The following is a 21,584-nucleotide window of genomic DNA, read 5'->3' as shown; positions in this document are numbered from 1 at the left end:
ATCAAACCGGCCATTCATCAATACAGATGAAGTTTAACACAGACTAACGACTATATTTTCTTCTTGGAAGATCATTTTATTTCTTACAAATATATACAACAGTATCAAAATATACATAAATTAATAAATGATATATGATAATAAATGCATAGAATTCTTTCGATTGCGTCTTCATAAAGGATAAATATCAAACAGCAGTTGATTGATTTCTCCCAATCAAGTCATTTGAATATCAAATATAAAATGGAAGACATACAACAAAAAATTGGCAATAAAAGATATAAAAATAAATATACGATATCAAAGTCTTGTTTTTAAACAAAATGTAATGTCACACAGAACTAAATACTGGATTGTAGCTTAGCACCGGTGACAACAACAAAATGGCATGATTTGTCAAGGGGACTTTATTTCTCTGTGAGTCATAAACATAAGAAAGTAATAAAAAATGGATAAGTTACATAGTTTGTCATCCGTGCACACAAAAATATGAAAGAAACACCAAGGCTATCACGTTTCTTCGGAAACCCCCCAATTATCCATCTCTTGTAGAGTTTACTAGCAAGCATTCGCACAGAAATAACAAATAGAGCACGGACGAGGTGTTACGAGAGATCACAGCGATACAGTTAAGTCCGATGAACAGAAATGTCCTTTTAAGCATATCTATCCCACTGTTGGTCCGAAGGTACGGCTGCAGGGATTGGGTTGAACATTTGACGGTTCATGCCCATGAATTGGTACGACTGAGACCCAGCATTGGAGGATGAGGAATAGGAACTATTGCCTTGAGACACGTATGAGTTGCCATGGTGACTGTCGATGCCATATCGTGGAGGCGGAGACATACTGTAGTTGTACTGTTGGCTTGAAGATTGGTGACGTCCGCTTAGCGGCTCCAGTTTCACGGAAGGATTAGATTCCTCGTGATCCGAATATTTACAGTCACTGGCGCTACTCTGATATGATGGACTATGCATGTTTGGAGACTGAGAAGGGTTACCGCTTGGCGGTGAATGATGGTTGGACAAGTCGTAGGGGGTAGAAATGTCATTATTTTGTGTCATGTTGTAGGTTGGCAAGCACATGGATCCTGGGGGTCTGTAAGAGCTGGTCCAGGAAGATGACGTAGTAGTTGTGACTGACGTCATACCATAGGGAGTATACTGATCGCTGTCCCCCTGTATAATTGGATTGGCAGCTGTGGTTGGCAAATATCTGTCGAATTCTTCCAGTTCATTGTAGGCCACTGCCTCCGGGGCGATTTCCCTTAGGTCAACTCTACTGAAATCTATTGGATTTTGATGCCCTCCTACAATAAGAATAAGACAAATATAGTTTTCAAAAAAGTGATTCATTTTCAGTTCAAGTATTAGTTGCAAAATACAAAAAGCCACTTTAACAAAGCATCAAATTGTAAAGTAAATACTCGTAGTATGTGTACCTGAAATATGGCGTACCGCGCGCATGCGGTCAGCCATGGATTTAAGGTTGATCAGATCGTGTTGGTTGGGTGTAGCGGGAGGGGTGGGTGGCCCGTGGTTGTTGTGGGAGGAACAATCGCTGGAATCCCCATCACTCATGCCATTGGGAGATCCTTGCATTCCCTTGAACATCATTGCGTGTGACATGTTTCCATTGGATTCTGCTGGACTGCCATTGGCACTTTTCAGAGGCTTTCGTCTGCGGGGTTGATATTTGTAGTCGGGATAGTCCTTCTTGTGTTGTACTCGGAGTCTCTCGGCTTCGTCAACGAATGGTCTTTTTTCATCCTCGTTCAAAAGTCTATAAATAGATAAAATAATATTTTTTGTCAAAATGGGAGAAATTAACAATTTTTTAAAACACTAAATGGATTTTAAAAGGCTTCTAATGAATATTATACTGCCGTTATTATTAATTGCAATTTTTTTCTTGTGTAACGTTTCAACCAATATAACACATGCCAAATATGACGTCAGGAGTGAATAATTAGCAATGTCAAACTCAGGACATTATGTGTTTGTGATGATTGTCATTTTTGACATCACAAACGAAAGGGAGAAAAATCACACACAAAATAACATTTCCTTTCCCAGCTTATCGCTTAAGGTGCTTAGGAGGTGTATTTTGTTTGATCGATATGGTTCGGCGGTCGAACATACATTTTTATGCACATATTACATGCACATTAGCACCTGCCTTTTGCACCTTGAGCTACCGCGTTGACCAAGTGTATCGAAGGGAGCAAGTGCTTTCGATGGCCACCTACCAGTTATTTTGCGATAGATTAAAAAAAAAAGTTAATCCAAATCTTGATGTAACTCGTAGTTCAGAATAGGGAGTTAGCGAAAATAATTTATATTGCCCTCAATATTAACATTCTATTTAGGGTTTCTTTCCTTTTTTTACCATAATTGAATTTAATTTTAAAATATATTAAAAGACTTAATTTTTTATTTTAATCATAGATAGCCTGTCACATATTCAATTTTCCTATTAATTCTCAGTGAAAAGTGCGCCAGAAATGGAATGCTCGTTGGTGTCGTAAATTATTGCAAAGCGGAAAATTCCTTGAATATGTTAATATCAACATCGTCTAGGGCAATTATATTCCATCATTTAGATCGATTTTAGTATAATTTTTTACAGAATTAGAAAATGTTAAATTGTAAATGTTAATTTAGTTAGTACGTTAATATCACGAGTACTTTGCTGTGACATGGGTTATATTGAAGTCTAAAGATTTAGTGTCGATTCTAATAATAATTCTAAAAAAAAAAATCTTAGGTTGCATACTAATAATCAGGATTAAAATTATACAACATTTGGAAGAACTTTCTTGGTAAGAGGCATATAATTCATATATTTCTGATGTGAATCTGATGAATTTTAATTGTATATTTGTCGGCTTTTATGTTTTCGAGTTATAATTGTATGCGTGACGTCGATTACACGGTGAAGCAAGTAGAAAAATAAGTAGATGGATTTGACGTAAAACTTAGGAAAGAGCCGCGAGACAGCCTCTCAAATCCCATATAAATTTATTATTTACCTGAAATGGGTCAGCATATATACATAATAAATCTCACATGTAACTTATTTATCTCTAATTATTCTGTTCTCGCTTAGCAAAATGAAGACGCTTAATAAATGTTTACGATGAATACAAGTTAATTTACCATTCGAGAAAAGGCGAGGACAAGCACCTAATTCAGGAAATGCCTTTGCATTTTATCATTATTAAATAAAGTGGTCAGAAAAATTAGTTGAGATTAAATGCAAGATTTGTTTCCCGATGCTGTTTCTATCGGAAATGCCTCTATACATCATCTGAATGTTTCACGCCACTCAAAACGAGGACCTCACAAGAGTAGTCGGGAGAACTAACCCGATTTCATCACTTCTGAAGAATTAAACAGAAAGTCAGATTACATAAAAAAGTCAAACACAGCAGATTATATTCCAGGGGCTTTTGAGGACATTTGAATCATTTTAGAAGTTTTTTAATAGTTGATTTTGCTCAAAACTACCGTTTGTGAATAAAGTCTGACAGGAATCAAATTACTCTTATTCTTTTCTAATAAATATATACGTTACATATAACAAACGGTTACGCCTTTATAAGAATACTGTAACTGAATTTTGGGATGAAAATGGGTGTAACGATTTGCGGGGGTCGACGCGAAATGACATTATGATGTTTAAGTGTCATAATGTTGTAGCGTCTAACCTTTCGTCATACAGTCTCCGATTTTGCAAAAGTGATGATATATGGCTTGTCTCCAACCTGCGACCTTTCTGTACAAAAAGTGCACCAAAATAATGTCGCAGCGAACCAACTCGACTGTCAACGGGAACGAGCCGATTTTCGACGACCACAGCTAGACCTACATTACAATTATCCTTCTCTAGTATGTAAGTGGCAGATAAAAACGAGGGTTTGCTGTCGAAAAGTAGATTAAATTGATGCGATTGGATTGACAGTTACCAGAGGCGACGGAGAAACAAACTGGCCCGGGTTTTTACCGTTAGAAATTTTACAATATAATTTTTCAACGGTATGGTCACCTGTTCCTTTCCCATAGATTTCCCTAAGATAATGTATTACTTCATTCCAATTAATCATAACGGCATCAAATATCATTTTATATCGTCTCCAGTAAATCAATTCTGGGATCTTAAGGTTTCGTGAAAGTGATAAATCCAGCTTACCTCCAAAGCTTGCCGAGAGTTTTGCTCAGCTCGGCATTGTGAAGATGGGGGTACTGGTCGGCTAATTTTCTCCTTGCAGCCTGAGCCCACACCATAAAGGCGTTCATGGGTCTCTTGATGTGGGGTTTTCTCTTCTCTCCGTTGGGTCCTCTCTGGGGCATGGGGATCAAAGACCAATCGTATCCCTTTAAGACTTGTGAAACAGCATCCTGAATTTGCTTCGGAAACTTAACAGGATCATCCAAGCCAGCTTTACCAAGGATGGCTTCGTCTGTTAAAGGCCCTGCTCCACGGACAGCTTTCAGAAGCTGTTCAGTAGAGGGCTGGGTACAGGGCGATCCTCTCCCTTCATCGGTGTCGCTCATTTTCATCTGCATATAAAAATTAAAAGTTCCCACAACGAATGTCTTAATGCTCAAAAGTGTCTTTCTCCTGTGAATTCTCAAATTTGAGGCGCGTGTTTCAGTAAATCACTGTGTTTTCAAAATGTACAAGTAAGCAAAATCTTTTATAATGCAAGTGCTCTCTTCATGTCATGCGATTGTAAACTAAAGTTTGAAGCAACTTGTTACTCCAGATAAACGGACAATTCGCATAAAATAAAGCCCGTAGGACCGCCCCTTTACAATGGGGCTGACGCATACGGTGAACTGTCGCTTGTCGGTAAACCAATGAAATTCTCAATTAAGCCCTTGACATCATAATGCTATACGCTTCTGGAATAAATTAGGACAGCATAGATTTTTATTGGTCAAAAGTAACATTTGCTAAAAAGTTTGTTATGTTTTGACTCCGATTTTTTAACATTGGGCTGTTGACTGGCAAACAATATTTACTCTCGTATTTTAATGTGTTCTAATCAAAATGTACAAGTTTTCTTTTTGATCAATGGAATTCGCCAATAAACAATTTTACGTAAGAAATGCATATTTGTCTTAAGAAGAAAAACACAACCAGGATCAAAGACAAAAGAAGCAATTAACTATGTTCTGTAAACTGCGATTAAAATTTCAATGTTCGGTAAATTTTTCAGTGCTTCTACAATAAACGATTGGTATAACTCTTTTAATTTCACAATCTTGATCACTCGAGGTTTTTCTTTTAACAGTTGTTACACTTCATGACTTTAACGCTATCTTAGCACACAGTTGTAGAAACTCATGTTCTGATATCAAATCCGCCATAATCCCGCCTCCTTCATTCATAAAAGTAATAAATGGTTAAAGCACGTGTGTGTGTAGTACGAGGCCGTTTTTCATTGATAGAAACACAGGTAGCCCAGGTAATATTTTCTATGGGCACGAATCGAGATTGCTTTGCTGTGCGGAAATTAAAGCAAAAAATACAAATATCAGAATAGGACATCCGTCTATAAAATAATCATCAGGTGTATTTTTTCTTCAAAAAGATCGATATCCACAAACTTCAAAGACGAATCATATGTCAAAATTCAAAAATAATAGGTCAAAGGTCACAGATGTTCCCCTGGTTGATAAAAAAGCTTTTGGGGACAAAGTCGTCTGAAACTTAAGAAATCAGACGTTTCAAACATTTCACTATGACAACTCGCGCCAGGGAACTTGGATCTAAAATCAGCTGTTCTAAAATTAAAATAACAGTAGATAAATGTTCTGTAAAGGAAACCAGACCAATCACTCAAATTAATTTAGGAAAAAATAAGAATAGGTGGTGATTCAACGAAAATGGCAATTTTTTAAAAAGAAATATGAAAAAATAATTATCTGACTGGTGGTATGCGGAAAAATACAATAAGAAAAAAAGAAATAAAAAGGATTAAGGTATAAGTAGTGTCACCCCACTGCGCCACTCCATGCATTCCAGATTTATTATACAGCCGGAATCACAGGCAATGGCTCCAGTTTCCCTCTTAGCTATCTCCTCAGCACATCCCCTTGTCTCCGATTTTGCAGTCTAAGCTTTACTATCCCATCTTAAGATTTTTGTTTATATCCCACTATAGTAGTTTTAAATTCAGGGACATGTTTTTTTTCGTAATATTCATAAAAAGAACAAAAATGGAGGACAAAAGCAAAAAGAAAAACAAAACAAACAAACAACAACAACAACAACAACAAAAAAACAAACAAATCAAAACAAAAATTATATCAAATTCAAAAATAATTTCTCATTAATATGAGTCATTTTACTGCAACAGATATGCCTTTTTCTTGCATACATGTAAGTCATTTTAAATGGAAAACAAAGTCGAAAAAGATATCTTTGTGGTAAGACACAAACACCAACTAAACCCCCTAAAGTGTTTTGTTCCAATAAAGGGAACTCTAAATAACAGTTTTCTTAAAACAGCAGATATTGAATCACAATTTCGCTATTCAACAATATCAAACTTCTGTATGAAAATCTTAAAAGGGAAGACTTTTCTTTGTAATGTCTTGTTGTAAAGTTGTAAATTTTGTATTTACTGCCACCCGGAAAATTCAAAATTTATAACATGACAGTAAGCCTTTGTGGAGTATCATTTGATAAGCAAATACAGAGTACAAGTGTGAGAATTTCTTGGTATATGTTCATGCCATATTAACTCTATTCAAATTTGTTGATGTAATGATTTTTTCCCCTAATTCTCAATCCTTAGTGGTGATGCTTGCCCCCCCTTTTTTTAAAATTCTAATTCACTTTCTTTCATTTTACTTTTGACATGTATGTTACAAACGAACAAACTCTAATACTAATGTATCCAAGACAATTCAATTCAATTCAATTTATTCACTCAAAACCATGCAAATGGTACATGAGGTACAGAAGCATAAAACATATAAATGAATATAAGACAGATGTATATGGTGCGCCGTTTTAGTATTTACTGCCAAAAAGTGATATCACCTAGCGGTATTCAAATCAAATAGGTGAAATACACTTTTTGGCAGTAAATACTAAAACGGCGCCCCATAGATGTACGACTCCGTCATAAGAATATCATAAATGCTTTTAATAAGAAACAAACACATTTCGTCTATAGTCAAGAAAAATCCATTGGTACATGTATTGTAAAATGACTTATTTCCGAACAGAAAGTAAATGAGGAAAATTTGGTTTCTTTTTCGTTTCCTATACCTTTTTAATTTGTGTTTGAAATTTGTAAATACATCATATAATACTGTATTGACAGAATTTTTAATATGACTCACTTCGTAAAAGCTAGAGCGGGTAGACAATATGCATGCAAGAGCTATCCATTGAAGGTAAAACTCAAAACCAACTTATCTAAAGAACAGGGGTACCACCCGAGAGAGCAAATGTTGTTTAACCGATAAAAAAGTCGAAATTAGAAAGATCATAATTAACCATATTCATTATTTTGGACTACTACTTAATTAAGCATTTTATTCCTTGTAAACTTTACTTGGAGGGATATATGCAAATATACTTACTAAAATCTTATAAATGATGTCATTTTCTGTCCCAATGAAAAAGTCACGACTTAATTCTTAACTCCAATTCTTTGGGACACATTTTTTACGAAAAAAATTTCGAAAATGAAGAATTTATTAATGATATATAAGTATGGAAAAAATATTGGTATAAATTTATTTTGTATATTTTGCAGCATTTACCTCGACCCAGTAAGTTTGAAATTCACAACATGAAAGATTTATAGTTCTTGGTTCTCTTTAAGGGTGTTTTAGATACAATAGATATATATGATTAGCATATTCCAGATTTATAATTGATTTTACGTTATATTTCATCAGAGTTTTTTTTTTCAATTTCGATTAACAAGAAGGAAAAAACAATGTATTCTGGATTGTCGCAATAATGTGTTTGGACGTTTTTTTATTTTTTATATTTGGTAAAATATGTAATGAAAAATAGGTTATAGTTAAAATAACTTATAACATGACAGTAAGCCTTTGTGGAGTATCATTTGATAACTTGTAAAGAGACGAGTCCATGTCTTGATGATAAAGATTCACAATACATATCACGTCAATTGTTTTAATGACATCTATTCCCTTGTTAATATATCAATTATTAATACCATCATAAAATAAAACGGAAAAAAGAAGTTACCATTTGTATTTTCTCTAATGATTATTTCTCCTGTTTTGGATAAAAGTTTTTTTTTTTATTATACTTATGCATTTTATGTAGTTTTTCCTAGTTTCCTAAAAACTATCTACTCTGCGCTTTAAAATCTGGAAGCTATTTTCATCAATGATAGGATAAAGTTGCCATATGTTACATAATTTGTGATTTAAAGTTACTTATATACATAAAACATCACGTATCATATTTTTGCTCCACAATATTCATTGAATACATAAATGAGAAAACATTTTATGACGTTAATTTAAATGTCACATTGAATATTACATTTAATCATCATAAACAAATCAATGTACCCCCCCCCCCCTCATTATACGTTTGTAAATTTATATTTTTTTTCATACGAATGCATATGACATAACTGTTTATTTTATGAAAATCATTTTAAATGTTTGTTTCAAAGTTAAACTGCACCTACTTATGATAAATTTAGGTCATTAATATAACTACCACTACTGAATTTTTTAAATATACTTTTAAAAAATATTTAACACCTCAGTTATAATTTACACTAACGCTTAAAAAATTATCATTAACTGATGGTTTCTTAAAAATGGATATCATGGAATTTGTTTGTGATGTTGAATTGTACGTTATAGGTCTTTTAGCTCAAAACATTCTTGCTCAAAAACACAGCGTACCTTAAAAGTCTAGAAACCGATTCTTTATTAATTAGTTTCAAATAATAAACGATCTTGACATAATAGTGGATATTGTATACATCTTCTTCAGGTTTATAACATTATCTGAGATGCATAAAATTGTCTGAAAATCCTTTCCACTTAAAATTGAAGGACCACCGCCTGCAAGTTTTGGAAGAAGGTGACAGAACTATGATAACACAGCAGCAAAACTCCTGACGAGAAGTAAATCTGCAACTCATCATGAGAATCGTTTTAATCAAGATCTCACTCAGAATGTTCGACAAACATTCCGCTTAAAGGGCGTTTTTTTTTTCTCAAAATGTACCAAGACTTTTCTAGTAGATTTGTACGGCTCGTAAAAGTCTATAATCTGATAATTTATGGTAATTTTATTCCAATTTGTTACTTTTTATAACTGAATGGCAAAGTATAGATATGCAAATTATCCCATTGTTATTCATGTATTATCTGCTCTGTAGTGTGATGTATGTCATATAATGTACCATAGGGGTGACAAAGGTTAATCGGCGACTAAACAGTAGTGACGTCATTTCCCAACATACAAAAGAGTTTCCTATTGAAATATTAGGGAAAGAAGTCAAAATGATGGGACCTTTACAGTCAGCTGATAATAAAAAAGTGAAATTAAATTAAATAATTGAATGTTAATTGTCATGAATCACTCTAAACTGCTATGATATTCTAAAGATGATCTTTGTTATTGTAAGGATAACAAAATATCCTTTGATATACATGTACTTTTTAAAGTTTATTTCATGTTTTTCTTCCTGGTTAATGAATATACATTGAAACTTAATAAATCATCGCTGTAGGGTACATACATCGTGGCAAGTCACAGGTTTTGTGTCCATTACTCAGTTCCAAAAACCTGATTTTTGGAAATAGAATGTGCACAAAATACATGGCTTGCCACGATGGAGTACTATTTTGAAGAAAAAAAATCTTCAATCATTTGCTACAGTCGCCCCGTGGCGCAGTGGTTAGAATTTCTGCTCTATAGTCGAGGAGTAAAGAGACGATCTTAATGTCTTGGGTTTGAATCCCAATGTGGGACGTGCAGACCGGTCAGTCCTTCGGATGAAGACCGTATACACTGAGGCCCTGTGTCGCAGTACGTGCTGGCACGTAAAAGATCCCACTGCTCCATGGCTCTAAGTGCCTAGTATAGGACAATATTTGCAGCTCTCCACCAGCAAGGGGTGGCGTCTCCATATGGGTGAAAAATTCTCGAGAGGGACGTTAAACAACATACAAACAATCAGTCTTTTATATATCTAAAGTAAACTGGGCCTGGTCTATAGTTTACCTTTTTTTCTTTATGAAATATAGAAATAACGAACTTTTATTACGCCAAAATTTTATCGAAATAATATGAAACTGGAACAGAGCATACATGAACCTCTTTAAGCATTGGAGATGGGATCAGGTGCAACGGTGGACCATACATCCCCTGTCGAACGGTCACACCCGCCGTGTGCTACTTTTGTGATTGGAAAACAGATGCATGTAATTCAGTGTGTAAACTGTGACCTAACAAATAGCAGAAAAACATTAGTCAGCATTCGACTTAATGATTATATTTCAAGCTGTCAAACTAGGAATTACGAGAAAACCTCGATTTCGTAGTGACTGTTCTTTCGCTTAGCACCCTAGCTTTAAAAGAAAATGTAAAGGGTCTTTCATATGAGACCTTAATAATCGAGATGGTGTTAGCTCGATAGAGGCCTTCACCGATTAATTGTCCTGAGGATCGGACTACGTAAACCTTAAGATTTACACGCCTTGCCCAATTTTGAAAGTTTTATCTTTAGCCAGCAAAAATAATCCAAAGGGATACGGATAACTGAGAATTGGCTTCCGAAGCAGGGATTAGCAAATTTGAATAACGCACAGGAAATTAGTCCATTCACAGAAATTTCTGGGGAATTATTTACATTTATCGTTCTAATTTTTTTTATTGGGAAAACATCACTGTTATTTATGTTTGTGTATACCGTATGTACCTCTTGTGACAATGATCTCGTTTACAATGATAAAACTATTTCATTGAAAAATCAAGAGGTATAATACTACTAGTATTTTATATAGTATATTCTAAAAATGTCTTTTCTTTGTTTCTTTGTATGGGATGAACAATGCAGCTATGAAGTTTTTTTCTTCATCAGCTGCACCATTCATCCCCATACTAAAACCAAAGAAAGACATATTGTTAAAGTAAGAAGGGGTGAAGGTCGATCTTCTTGCCCTGTCATAACAATTATATATGTACCTGTTACCATGACCGTCATGGCAAACGGCACGTATACTTTCGTTTCAGGACGTAAAAAATATCTGGATACAGTAGTACTAGAATTATAGCAAACAACATTGATAAAGTTTTTAAAAAATAATTTCATTTTATTTTTTATTGTTATAATTCAATTGATGTTTACTCATTCAAGTGAAGGATAAATTGAACGCACGCACATAGACATCGTAAATTAATTAGGGCACATGCTTAAGTGGGAGCAGCTAAACTGCATTAATATAAGAGAATTAAAATTCTTTCTGTTAAGATTTTCAAAAAATCTTACTTTCGTTAAAAAAATATAATTTATGCCTTCATTGGAGATGTCATGATACTAGTACACTATTATGTAAAACGTTTATCGTAATTCTTCATCTAAACCTCGTCTCATTCATCACGCAGAAAATATACAATCCTTAATTTTCCATACTATATATATTTATCTGCACCATCTGTCATCAAGACATTATCTTTAAAAAAAAAATAGGACAAAAAAAAAATTAAATGATTTTTTTCGTTCTTGTTTTTCTTATGATTTAAGCATTCACATGCATTTCGTGACCTTTTGCACTGTTATCTACGAATGTCCTGTGAAAGCTTCCCGAAATCAAACTTCTCAAAAAAATTGTTTATATGTTAGTGAGGGACATTATACATCAATTCTAAAAAATGGCGGATCATTGAACTCAGCATTTACATCTCATGTTAATCTAAGATTTTCCCATATTCATTGTGTTGATTTTTGTATGTAACGAGGGCTTGGTAAATCTTAAGCTATGTAATAAAAAATAATAATATCGCAAATTTATAACTACATAATGTATAAGGCTGAATGATGTTAAATTTAAGTTTAGATTTTTTCTTAACATTCAATATCCAATACTTTTTAGACTCATTCCAAGTTTGTAATGAGAATTATTTTGCGTCTGTTATATTTCATATACCCTTTTTAAAAAATATTCATTCATTTTACTCGTACTTGTGATAATTTTTGATGACAATGATTCAGATTTGTTGTTGTTGTTGTTTTGTTTTGTTTTTGTTTGTTTGTTTGTTTGATTTAATGTCTATATATCATTTTGAACATAATAATTTTCTAAAAATTCATAATCCAGATTTCTAATCCTTTCAAACGAAATTTGAAACTAGTTGATCGAAAAATATATGAATCATTTTCACGAGAACGTCGAGTTCCTGTCAAAACAGGTTGATCTTTCAGGAATATATTGACAATTTATCTAATTCAACTGTCGAAGTGTATTAATAAAATGATAAAAATAACTGACTTCCATTTTACTCACGTGTCTCTTAAAAGTCACAAAATATCGTAGGAAAATTATAGATTTTTCTAATTTCTGTATTCTTATTGAGGAACACGTTTAGGGACAGTCATAATTGTGATCTTTATTGAACCAATAATAATAATGAAAACGCGTAGAAATGTTAAAATATCGTCTTTATGAGTCAAAATGTATATACAGTTTATTTATACGACAATTCGTGGAATAAACTTAACATTTATTAGGATTTGCATGATCTATCATCACTTCTTCGAGCAAAACAAATCCAGCCCGATAATCTCAAATGTGAATGACCTCTACCTTGCGACATATTTATTGTTTTTTACCATCTTCCATGTTGTTGCGTATGAACCTTTTCTTCCTCATTTGTATGAAGAGCCAAGGTGAGTTCCTTGTTACGATTCACATTGCATACGTCAATGCATAATTACCTGTGAACGTTTAGTATGTACATCATATAGGTATTTGTGTAAGCTTAATATATGTCAGTGTATCACTGCCATAAAAATAAAGATCCCACACCCATTTTAGCCGTCTTGCAATATGACAAGAACAAGTCATGTGACTGAAACTACGAGTTGTTGTCTTTGCAGATTTCATTCATTTATTATCATTTGAGAGAAAAATTATTTAAAATATGGCATGTTTAAATACTTAAGGAGCGGAGAAAACATTATCTTGTTTTTCATTGTTTTTAGCGAGTTGTGAAACTTAATGAAGGCCATAGTAACATCCAATTAAAACAATCTTCTCACAAACCGTGGGAGTAATGATTATTATTAATTTAATAAAACTTCTTTAAAAAAGGCAAAATACAAACTGATTGGAAGGCAATTTTCACTGAACAGAAATAACCGCAAGAAAAGGTTTCATTCATCAGTGAAAAAGAACTCTTCATATATCACTTGCTTTCTTCATTTAATATTGAACACATTTTGCTTAATCAGTCTTATTTTGTCAACAATCGATGTGTATAATTGTGATTAATTAGAATTATGGAATGGAACGAAACTGCTGTTCCTTGTAAATATTTATTTTGTAGATTAAACTCTAATTATCTATATGATCAATCATAATTTTGTAGTATGCATGAATAAAACACTTTTTTTTCCTTTTACTTCATTATTCAAAACTCTGATGGACAGATCCTCCCTTTTTGATTTATACGTTACTCATTGAATTGGGTCAAGTTTTTCATAAAAAAAAATGCGAAGATTCGTCTCTGGTCTATTCGATTTGATTAGAACCTCTAAAATCTAAGTAATCAGTTTTTTTAAAGTTGTTTCAGTAAAGAATATCGGCCTTCACCTCTTCGAAATATTGAAATGATAAAAAAAAAATCATTTGATCCATTAGTTGAATGAAGATTACTTGAATGATCAATTCCGGATAAAATATGACATTAAATGTCTTCGTGTTTTTCAATGTTCCGTAGTTCATAACACTGTTTTGTTTACTCTGACTATGTGTTACACAGCAAAATCATCGTTCCTGATTACGCATGCATGCTTCACCAGGCTGATCCACAAATTACCAGAACTAAAATGATTGGTTGATTAATCAATTGATGTAATGACAAAACTTTGTATGTAGTCATTTTCAAAACGAAACAGGTAAATCAAATGATAAAATACAGGAACATATATATATAGGTATGTGTAAAACAAGTGCATCGTTATGTTTTTAGAGCACCTAATAAAACTGCATGAGTAAATGAAAAGTCTCTGCAAACATTAACGTCAGAAAAGAGGGGAAAATAAAAGACAAAAATCTCACAAAAAAGTATATGTATATATGTCACAGTTGATATTTAATTAGATACTTTATTAATAATTCATATTTGATTAGCGCGCATTGCTAATCAAACGTAGCGCTGTTTGTGTGAATGAGTGCCATGTGTGAATGTTTTGTTTGTCACGTGAGGTTTCTATTTTTAGCTTCCCAATCGACCAGGTATACGAGTACGACCAGTGGACCAATGACAGACCTCTATCTGATAATTAATATGCATGTATACTAACTTCGTGCACCATATAAGCGCTTATCCCGCCAAATAAGATATCCATTAGCTTTTACCTTCACGGTTTATAAGGTCTAACCATTTATGAAGTCATCGAGTTATACGATGTCTTGATTACTATTATAATAACATTCATTATTTTATGATACTGGATACCTGGTAAGATTAAATTCTAATGATGTAAATACTTATATCAATTTTGATAATACGTAAAATATCTTAATGACAGCGACGTGAATTTGCATGTTGTGTAATTTGTAACATTGTTTAGCGTGCTGTATTTGTCTCTTGTTAATGTGTGTGTTGTGAGAGTGTTTTCTATGTTTCTAGGTTTCTTTTCTGTTATCCATAATAAAACATCATTACTCGAATCCAGCGTTTTCTCTGAAACGATTGACCCTGTGACATATAGTTGTACAGATTGATGGCGGGAACAAAATTCAACATAGTCCGAAAATATCTGACGTTCTTCAGACTTTTTACGTGCCAGGAAAACGTCAGAACTGGTGTTACTGTGAAAGGTGTCAATTCGCCCGATTCCAGTCGGAAGCGTATTTCTCAAGTTGATTTTCGATACTTGCAAACCGAATTTTAAAAAATGACATAATAACAACTTATCAACAGTAAAATATTTTTAGTACTTAGAAATATAGTTTTATGATTCATTTATAAAATAAACATGTACAACATGATGAAAACATTTATCAGTCTGATTTGTTTTCCTTTATCGAAAATGTGAAGTGATATTTTCTTTTCATGCAGATTTGGGTGAGTACTAGAAGCATTGAGCTATTTGATAAATTGTGATTTCGGCATTTAATTCAGTTCGGAAGTATCGAAAAGTTATTCCAGTTGGAGAATTTTCCAATTTTTATAATGGCGTCGTTTCGGACGTTTTCCTGGCACGTAAAAAAAGCCTGAAAAAGTCAGATATTTCGGATTACATTTGCTCCAGAGTTACGGAGTAAGGAGTTGATCCTAACGTCGCGGGTTCCAATCCCAATAGGGGACGAGCTTACCGATCCTTTGGACGAGACCGTTTAATCGAGGTCTCGCGTCGAATTCTCGAACGGGACGTTACATAACAAGCGAACAAACAAATATATCGATATAATTAAAACAGAACTGTAAGACCTTCAGCATTTTGGCTACCATATTTATATATTCCTCAAAAAAGGTTTTAAAAACATTTAACTGCCTTTAAAAAGTGGCAAAATATGTCATTTGCTAGTTTCATAACTTTCTCTTTAAGTTACTTAATTAACTTTAATAAATTTAACAGCCTTGGTGAACTTAAACTCGTGTCTTTTAACTGGCTCATTCCAATGAGATATACGAGGAATAATGTATATATATATATATGCATTAGACAGCATAAAATTTTAAAACTATACTTGTAAACAAGGTATCAGTCATTTTGGAATTCTAACCAAACCTGACTTGTCACAGGGAGTTCGTTTCAATTCGGTTGTGTGTAAATAAATCTTACATATATTTTCATTAGCATATATGCATGGTTATTCACTTAAATATAGTATAGTCAATGTTTAGCGTTAACGTTTTAATGTTTAGATACCAAAATGTACCCTTTTACTTGGGACATGTGCAGTAAAAACTAAGAATCAAGCTCCTGACACGTCTTAATTTGTGATGATATCTTTTTAGTTGCGATTGATTCTTATAGATTGCAAAAATGTTTATTTTCAGTGTTAACCTTTGTTCAAATTTACCACAACCTTAAGAATAATTTTTGCACGAATAATCAAATGTTGTTTCGTGTCTTCATATATATATATATATATGCTTCATTCAGTAATGACAATGATATACAAAATACAACTTATCGTTACTTCTAACTCAGTTTATTCGTTACTTTATTAACATAAGGTGAATCATAACCTTGACATTACATCAAGGTCACAGTACAGTCATCCATATGGTGAATCATATCATCGATCACAAGGTCAAAGTCATTGTCTTTACTGTACTACATCAAACAGTTTGATGATTCATCATAAGAATGACTGAGACCTTAACGATATGTCAAGGTTATGGCTTCAGTGTTGACCTGTGTTTAAACTTTCAACAATCTTCTAATAGAAAGAATATTTTTTTTATTAATGATAAAATGTTTTGTGACTTTATATATGTGCTGCGTCTCAATATTAGTGAAAAATTCTCGAGGGACTTCAAACAACAAACAAATACGTGCTTAATTCAGTTAAGACAGTGACTTTGACCTTGTGATCTATGATATGATTCACCATATGGATGACTGTACTGTGACCTTGACGTTATGTCAAGGTTATGATTCACCTTATGTTAATAAAGTAACGAAGAACTGAGTTAGAAGTAACGAGAAGTTGAATTCTGATTTAAAACATTATATAAAAGGTCAGTGTAAAATGAGGACCAAATTGTACACGAACATGAAATGGGGACGTGAACATATATTTGAAGGCATTTTAAAATTACTTCATAGCGGTAATTACTTAACGAGCTAATTAAGAATAAAAAATTAAGGTACATAAACCTATCTAAAGCCAATGAATGCTTGAACGACTTCACACTTTGTATATTTTTTTAATTCATGTAATGTTTTTTTTTTTTTTTTACTTGAACGTGATTTATTGCCATAAAACATCTCTTCTCTGCGGTTTTAATAGAACACCTTAATGTACGATTAATTATTTAAGTATGCAAATGAAATTCAAAATCAACAACTTCAAAGTACAGTTCTTTCAAATTTTGAGTGACATTTTCTGTATTGCATATCTATCTATTTTCAATCAATGCCGATCCTAATTCTAAATAACTGTCATCACAGATCTATTAAAAATTTAATGTCAAGGTTAATATTAGACTCTTTCATAATCCAAGAAAGATCAATCGACATTTATTTATTTACTGTGTTTTGAAGGTAGCTATATTATACCAGCTCATTTTATTCCGTTTTGGTTTTTGTATTCAAATGCTTCTTGTACATGATTTCGGCAAAGAAAAGGGGAAAATAAACCATAATCCCATCATATCTAAATTTTCAAAGTGAGAGTTAAATGATCGATTCTGGTTATTTATTTGATCAGACTTTTGTAATTTAATGATACACATGGGAGATTCCAGTTATTTAGTTGATCACAATTTTGTAATTAAATGATAAAACCGGATATTAATTTTTGACTTATGTTAAGGTAATAATTAACAAATCAAAATCTTAAGAGATGATGTTTTTTTTTTCAGTGAACATTTCACTTCCTCTGAAAATAAATATGCCGAAAATTCACCTTTTAGGCCAACTTTAAATTTTTGCTTGTCTTCTTCCGACTTAAAATGAAAAAAAAATTAAGTTGGTAGGTAGGTTTGATTATTTTTTCCAAAGAAAATTTCAAATCAATGCTGAATTTAAAATCTATATTAAACTTTCATAGTACATAAAAATATTAATTCTTCCTGCAGTTTCTGAAGGTTAACAAAAGTTTTGAGTTGGGCCATTTTTTTCGGCCAGGAGAGGGCAACAAATAAACAAAGATGGCCTTACTTTGTTACTTCTTTAAAATTTTGATGTTATGTTGCCTTTCGTGTTGTCTATTTTATAACGCATTGTGTTTCGGCTATTTTGTTACCTATTTGGTGTCGTCTTTTTGACTGTGGCAGACAGAATGATACTTGTTTTGCTAAGTCTGTGTGACTGTCTGAAATAGTTCAAACAAACAGAGACAACTATTTTACTCTGAGAATATTTAATTATTGAAATAAACAAGAAACTATATATTCGTATGTGTGTTTATTTTTGGATATACAGTAAGTGAAATTGTACTTTTTAATTTTGATAAATGGAGACAAAAGCCGAACATCTTCTTGTATCGCCCCCTTTTTTAAATAATGATTCAAATTATTTAGTTACCCACACCCAGACACGTAATATAGGGAGGAGAGCCCCCTCACCCACATTTTACTCCAGAACATAGACTTTTACTGTTGAAAAATGCTCATTGAAAAGACGTTTACCTTCCTTTTTTAGTTGCAGCATAGTCAAGTCATGCTACCATCAACACTGCTAAAAATATAACAAAATATAAAGATAAATACATTTCAAGACCAAGAAATCTGTTTTACAAAACATATATTCATTACATCATGATTTGATGATTTTTGACGGAATTATGGCCATTTAAAATTTTAATTAGGAACCAGGTTTCCCTGTTGATTGAACGTCAGTCAGCATTTGACTCAATGATAAATTGTATTTGCTGGCAAGGTCATTGTATCGACCATAGAACTTACGAAATGATGACTTTAAACGAGAGTTCTGATATTCTTGTTTCATTAACTTGTTTGTCAATAATTTACATCGTTTTAGAAATAGTTCATACGTAGAGCATGGTCTTGCGTATCGAATCAACTGAGATATATATAAACTCCCTATGCAGGTGATGAAGGTATATTGCTGCATATATGTAAGTAAGGAAAGTTGACGATAGAAAAGTTAAATACATCACCTTTATCACAGAGCTTGGTTGTTAGACTACCATTAACGTCTTTTTCAAGCAAAATATCCAAGTATGAAACAGATGTGTCAGACTCTGTGGTATCTTTTTTCTCAAGCTCACCAGAATAATTATACCGTATCGACATAAGAATGGAAATTACCATTGTTAATTGACAATACGTCTATATCTCTAAATGTTTGAATAGAAGGCCACAGAAAGTGTTTTGTTCTTTTCACGCATACGATTTTGCACAAATCCTGCTAATAATGGAACGCAATTGGTACCCATGGGAATTCCAATAGATTGTTTGAAGACCTGGTCTCTAAAAACCACACATGTTGTCAATCACAAACTCAAGCATCTTTATTATGTCAACTTCAGAGTACTTGTGCGTGAAATCAGACTGTGTTTTAACAAAATAATTTTGCAAATGATCAATGACCAGGTAAGTAAATTTACGAGTTCCATTTTTATTGAAAAAGCAGTTGTCAAAAATATAAAAAAGCTGGACTTAAATTTACCGTGGAGAATGGTTGTGTATATAGTTGAAAAGTCGTAAGTTTTTAAGCTGTTGATTTTTGTAAAATCTTGTGATTTCAAACCGTCCAAAAGTTCTTTGGAATTTTTGAGTATCCACATCTGATTCACGCCACTTCCTAAATATATTGTTGCAAAGTGCTCTTTAAGTTTTATCCTTTTTAATTTTAAAGGGAACCAGGTTACATTTGCTCTTTGTAGTTCTGCTTAAGCAATACTCTGGAATTCTTGTATAAATAGGATTGTAACTTTCTCGATGTAGACTTTGAACAATTATAATCATAAGTTTTTATAGCAACACATTGTTAAATTCGCATATAATATTTTTATAATAGAATAAAGAATGCTGTTTAGCTGGAATAACGTCTGACATGTATTTTATTATGTGATCTAAATATAAAATTATCCACATTTTTAATGCATTTCTGCTCCTTATGGAACACACGATTGTGATTTATATTCCTACATTACAAAGTAAATAATAAACCTCCTAAACTTTTAGATGAAAAATGATATTTTTTTCTTATATAACATAACTGTTCTTTTATAACTAACATATTGCAGGACTTCCTTGAAAAATTAGGTGAGACAATAATCTAAGAATTAATTGGTAAGTGAATAAGGTTGGCTGTCCCTGATTTATTCCTTACTATAGGTAGAGACTTGATCATTCGACTCGGGGACTCGCAAAGCTGAGAGAATTTCGCCCAATTTTGTTATGGCGCTGTAAGAGACAGTCTAGACTGTCATTTAGAATCAGAAAAAAGATTTGTTTCTTTTTAAAGATTTTATTTGTCTTTTTGAAGACAAATATAGTGTGTCGTGTGTACATTGTACTTTAAGTGTGAGAGAGATATATTTAATTTTTTTTTTCCAAGAAATATTCTTTCTCGTACATGTACATGTAGCACAGTGCTCTCTTGCAAAGAGCTCTCGGGGTTGAATTAAGAGGAGATCCGGCTAATGATCAGACAAATTAGTTCTTACCAAATTGTAGGGATTAATTCACTTCTTGACAGATTTATCCAAAGTTGTATAGAGTTTGGTCTCAGACCATGTGGACCTGACACAAACTCAAAATGACGGTAACTTACGAATCATTAAATTGGATCTGAAGACTCCCTGGAACCAATAAACACCGCTTAATTAAGTTATCGCAGTAATTAAAGGCCTAATCTAACAAATGCTGAAAACATTACAACCTGGAGTGATGCGAACAATGCTGACAGGTTCTTTCTGGGATCCTTGGGCATCGGTCTAAGCGTTGCAATGCCTGACACGATTTCGTACGGTGCGTGAAATAGAAATGGAAACGGGGCATTATGAGAACCGTGAACACGAAGACCAGGTCGAACTCTATGCAAAATCATGGGTGACCACATGCCAGGTGGATGTTCATTATTTACCACTTTTCTCCAACTTGTGGCAGCTTAATAATGTACAAAATATATAAAACATGTTCTTCGTCCTATGGGCTTCTTTATACATGTATGTTGCTAGTTCTTCGATGTATCGGTTCTTGTTCTATTATATTAAAAAAGTAGTAATATGAGTTGGCCAGTAATGTAATCTTTACTTTTTTTTAATATTGTGTGTCCAAAATAAAATGGTTTTGTAACCGTTCTGGTCCAAATTGCGAATTTATCCGATGTGACTTATTATAAGTATTGTAATACGTTTAATGCGGAAATTTGCATATCCTCGTCATACTTATCCGCTATCTACCGTAAAATACTACTTGAAGATGCTACGGAAAACAGCTTTTGAAAACTTGTATAAAAAATGTCGGCTCGCGAGCGTTATCGCTACTGTACAGACTTCGATTCAAGTGCTTCTTCGCATTTTTGCAAGCGGTTTTGACATGACATTTTCATTACAATTGTCAATAAAGATATGATAATTGTGATCTTTTACTTGTTCAACACGACGGCATCAAAGCGTAAACTGAAATTGATAATTAGACAAGAGTGATTTTCAGGCCTCTTTACTTGTAAACGTAAT

General features: G+C 33.0%; 1 protein-coding gene across 1 annotated transcript; it reads right to left on the bottom strand.

Annotated features, from left to right (window-relative positions):
• Nucleotides 1-297: 297 nt before the first annotated feature.
• Nucleotides 298-4,763, bottom strand: LOC134232718 (transcription factor SOX-9-like). Its single transcript, XM_062714701.1, has 3 exons — nt 4,195-4,763; nt 1,445-1,785; nt 298-1,312 (listed from the first exon to the last, which is right to left on the bottom strand). Exons 1-3 carry the CDS (start codon nt 4,569-4,571, stop codon nt 657-659), a joined length of 1,374 nt encoding a protein of 457 aa, XP_062570685.1. The 5' UTR covers nt 4,572-4,763; the 3' UTR covers nt 298-656.
• Nucleotides 4,764-21,584: the final 16,821 nt, after the last annotated feature.

This window comes from Saccostrea cucullata, unplaced genomic scaffold (assembly GCF_032062105.1).
Source record: "Saccostrea cucullata isolate Sc308-1 unplaced genomic scaffold, CSIRO_AGI_Scuc_v1 ctg366, whole genome shotgun sequence".
Classification (NCBI taxonomy): domain Eukaryota; kingdom Metazoa; phylum Mollusca; class Bivalvia; order Ostreida; family Ostreidae; genus Saccostrea; species Saccostrea cuccullata.
This window is presented reverse-complemented; position numbering and strand designations above follow the sequence as displayed.

Excerpts from the sequence above, each read along its gene's own strand:
- LOC134232718 (XM_062714701.1), bottom strand. The coding sequence starts at position 4,571 with ATGCAGATGAAAATGAGCGACACCGATGAAGGGAGAGGATCGCCCTGT. Across the intron at positions 1,786-4,194 it reads ACTCTCGGCAAGCTTTGGAG|ACTTTTGAACGAGGATGAAA; the intron begins GTAAGCTGGATT and ends ATCTATTTATAG. Across the intron at positions 1,313-1,444 it reads CGCGGTACGCCATATTTCAG|GAGGGCATCAAAATCCAATA; the intron begins GTACACATACTA and ends TTCTTATTGTAG.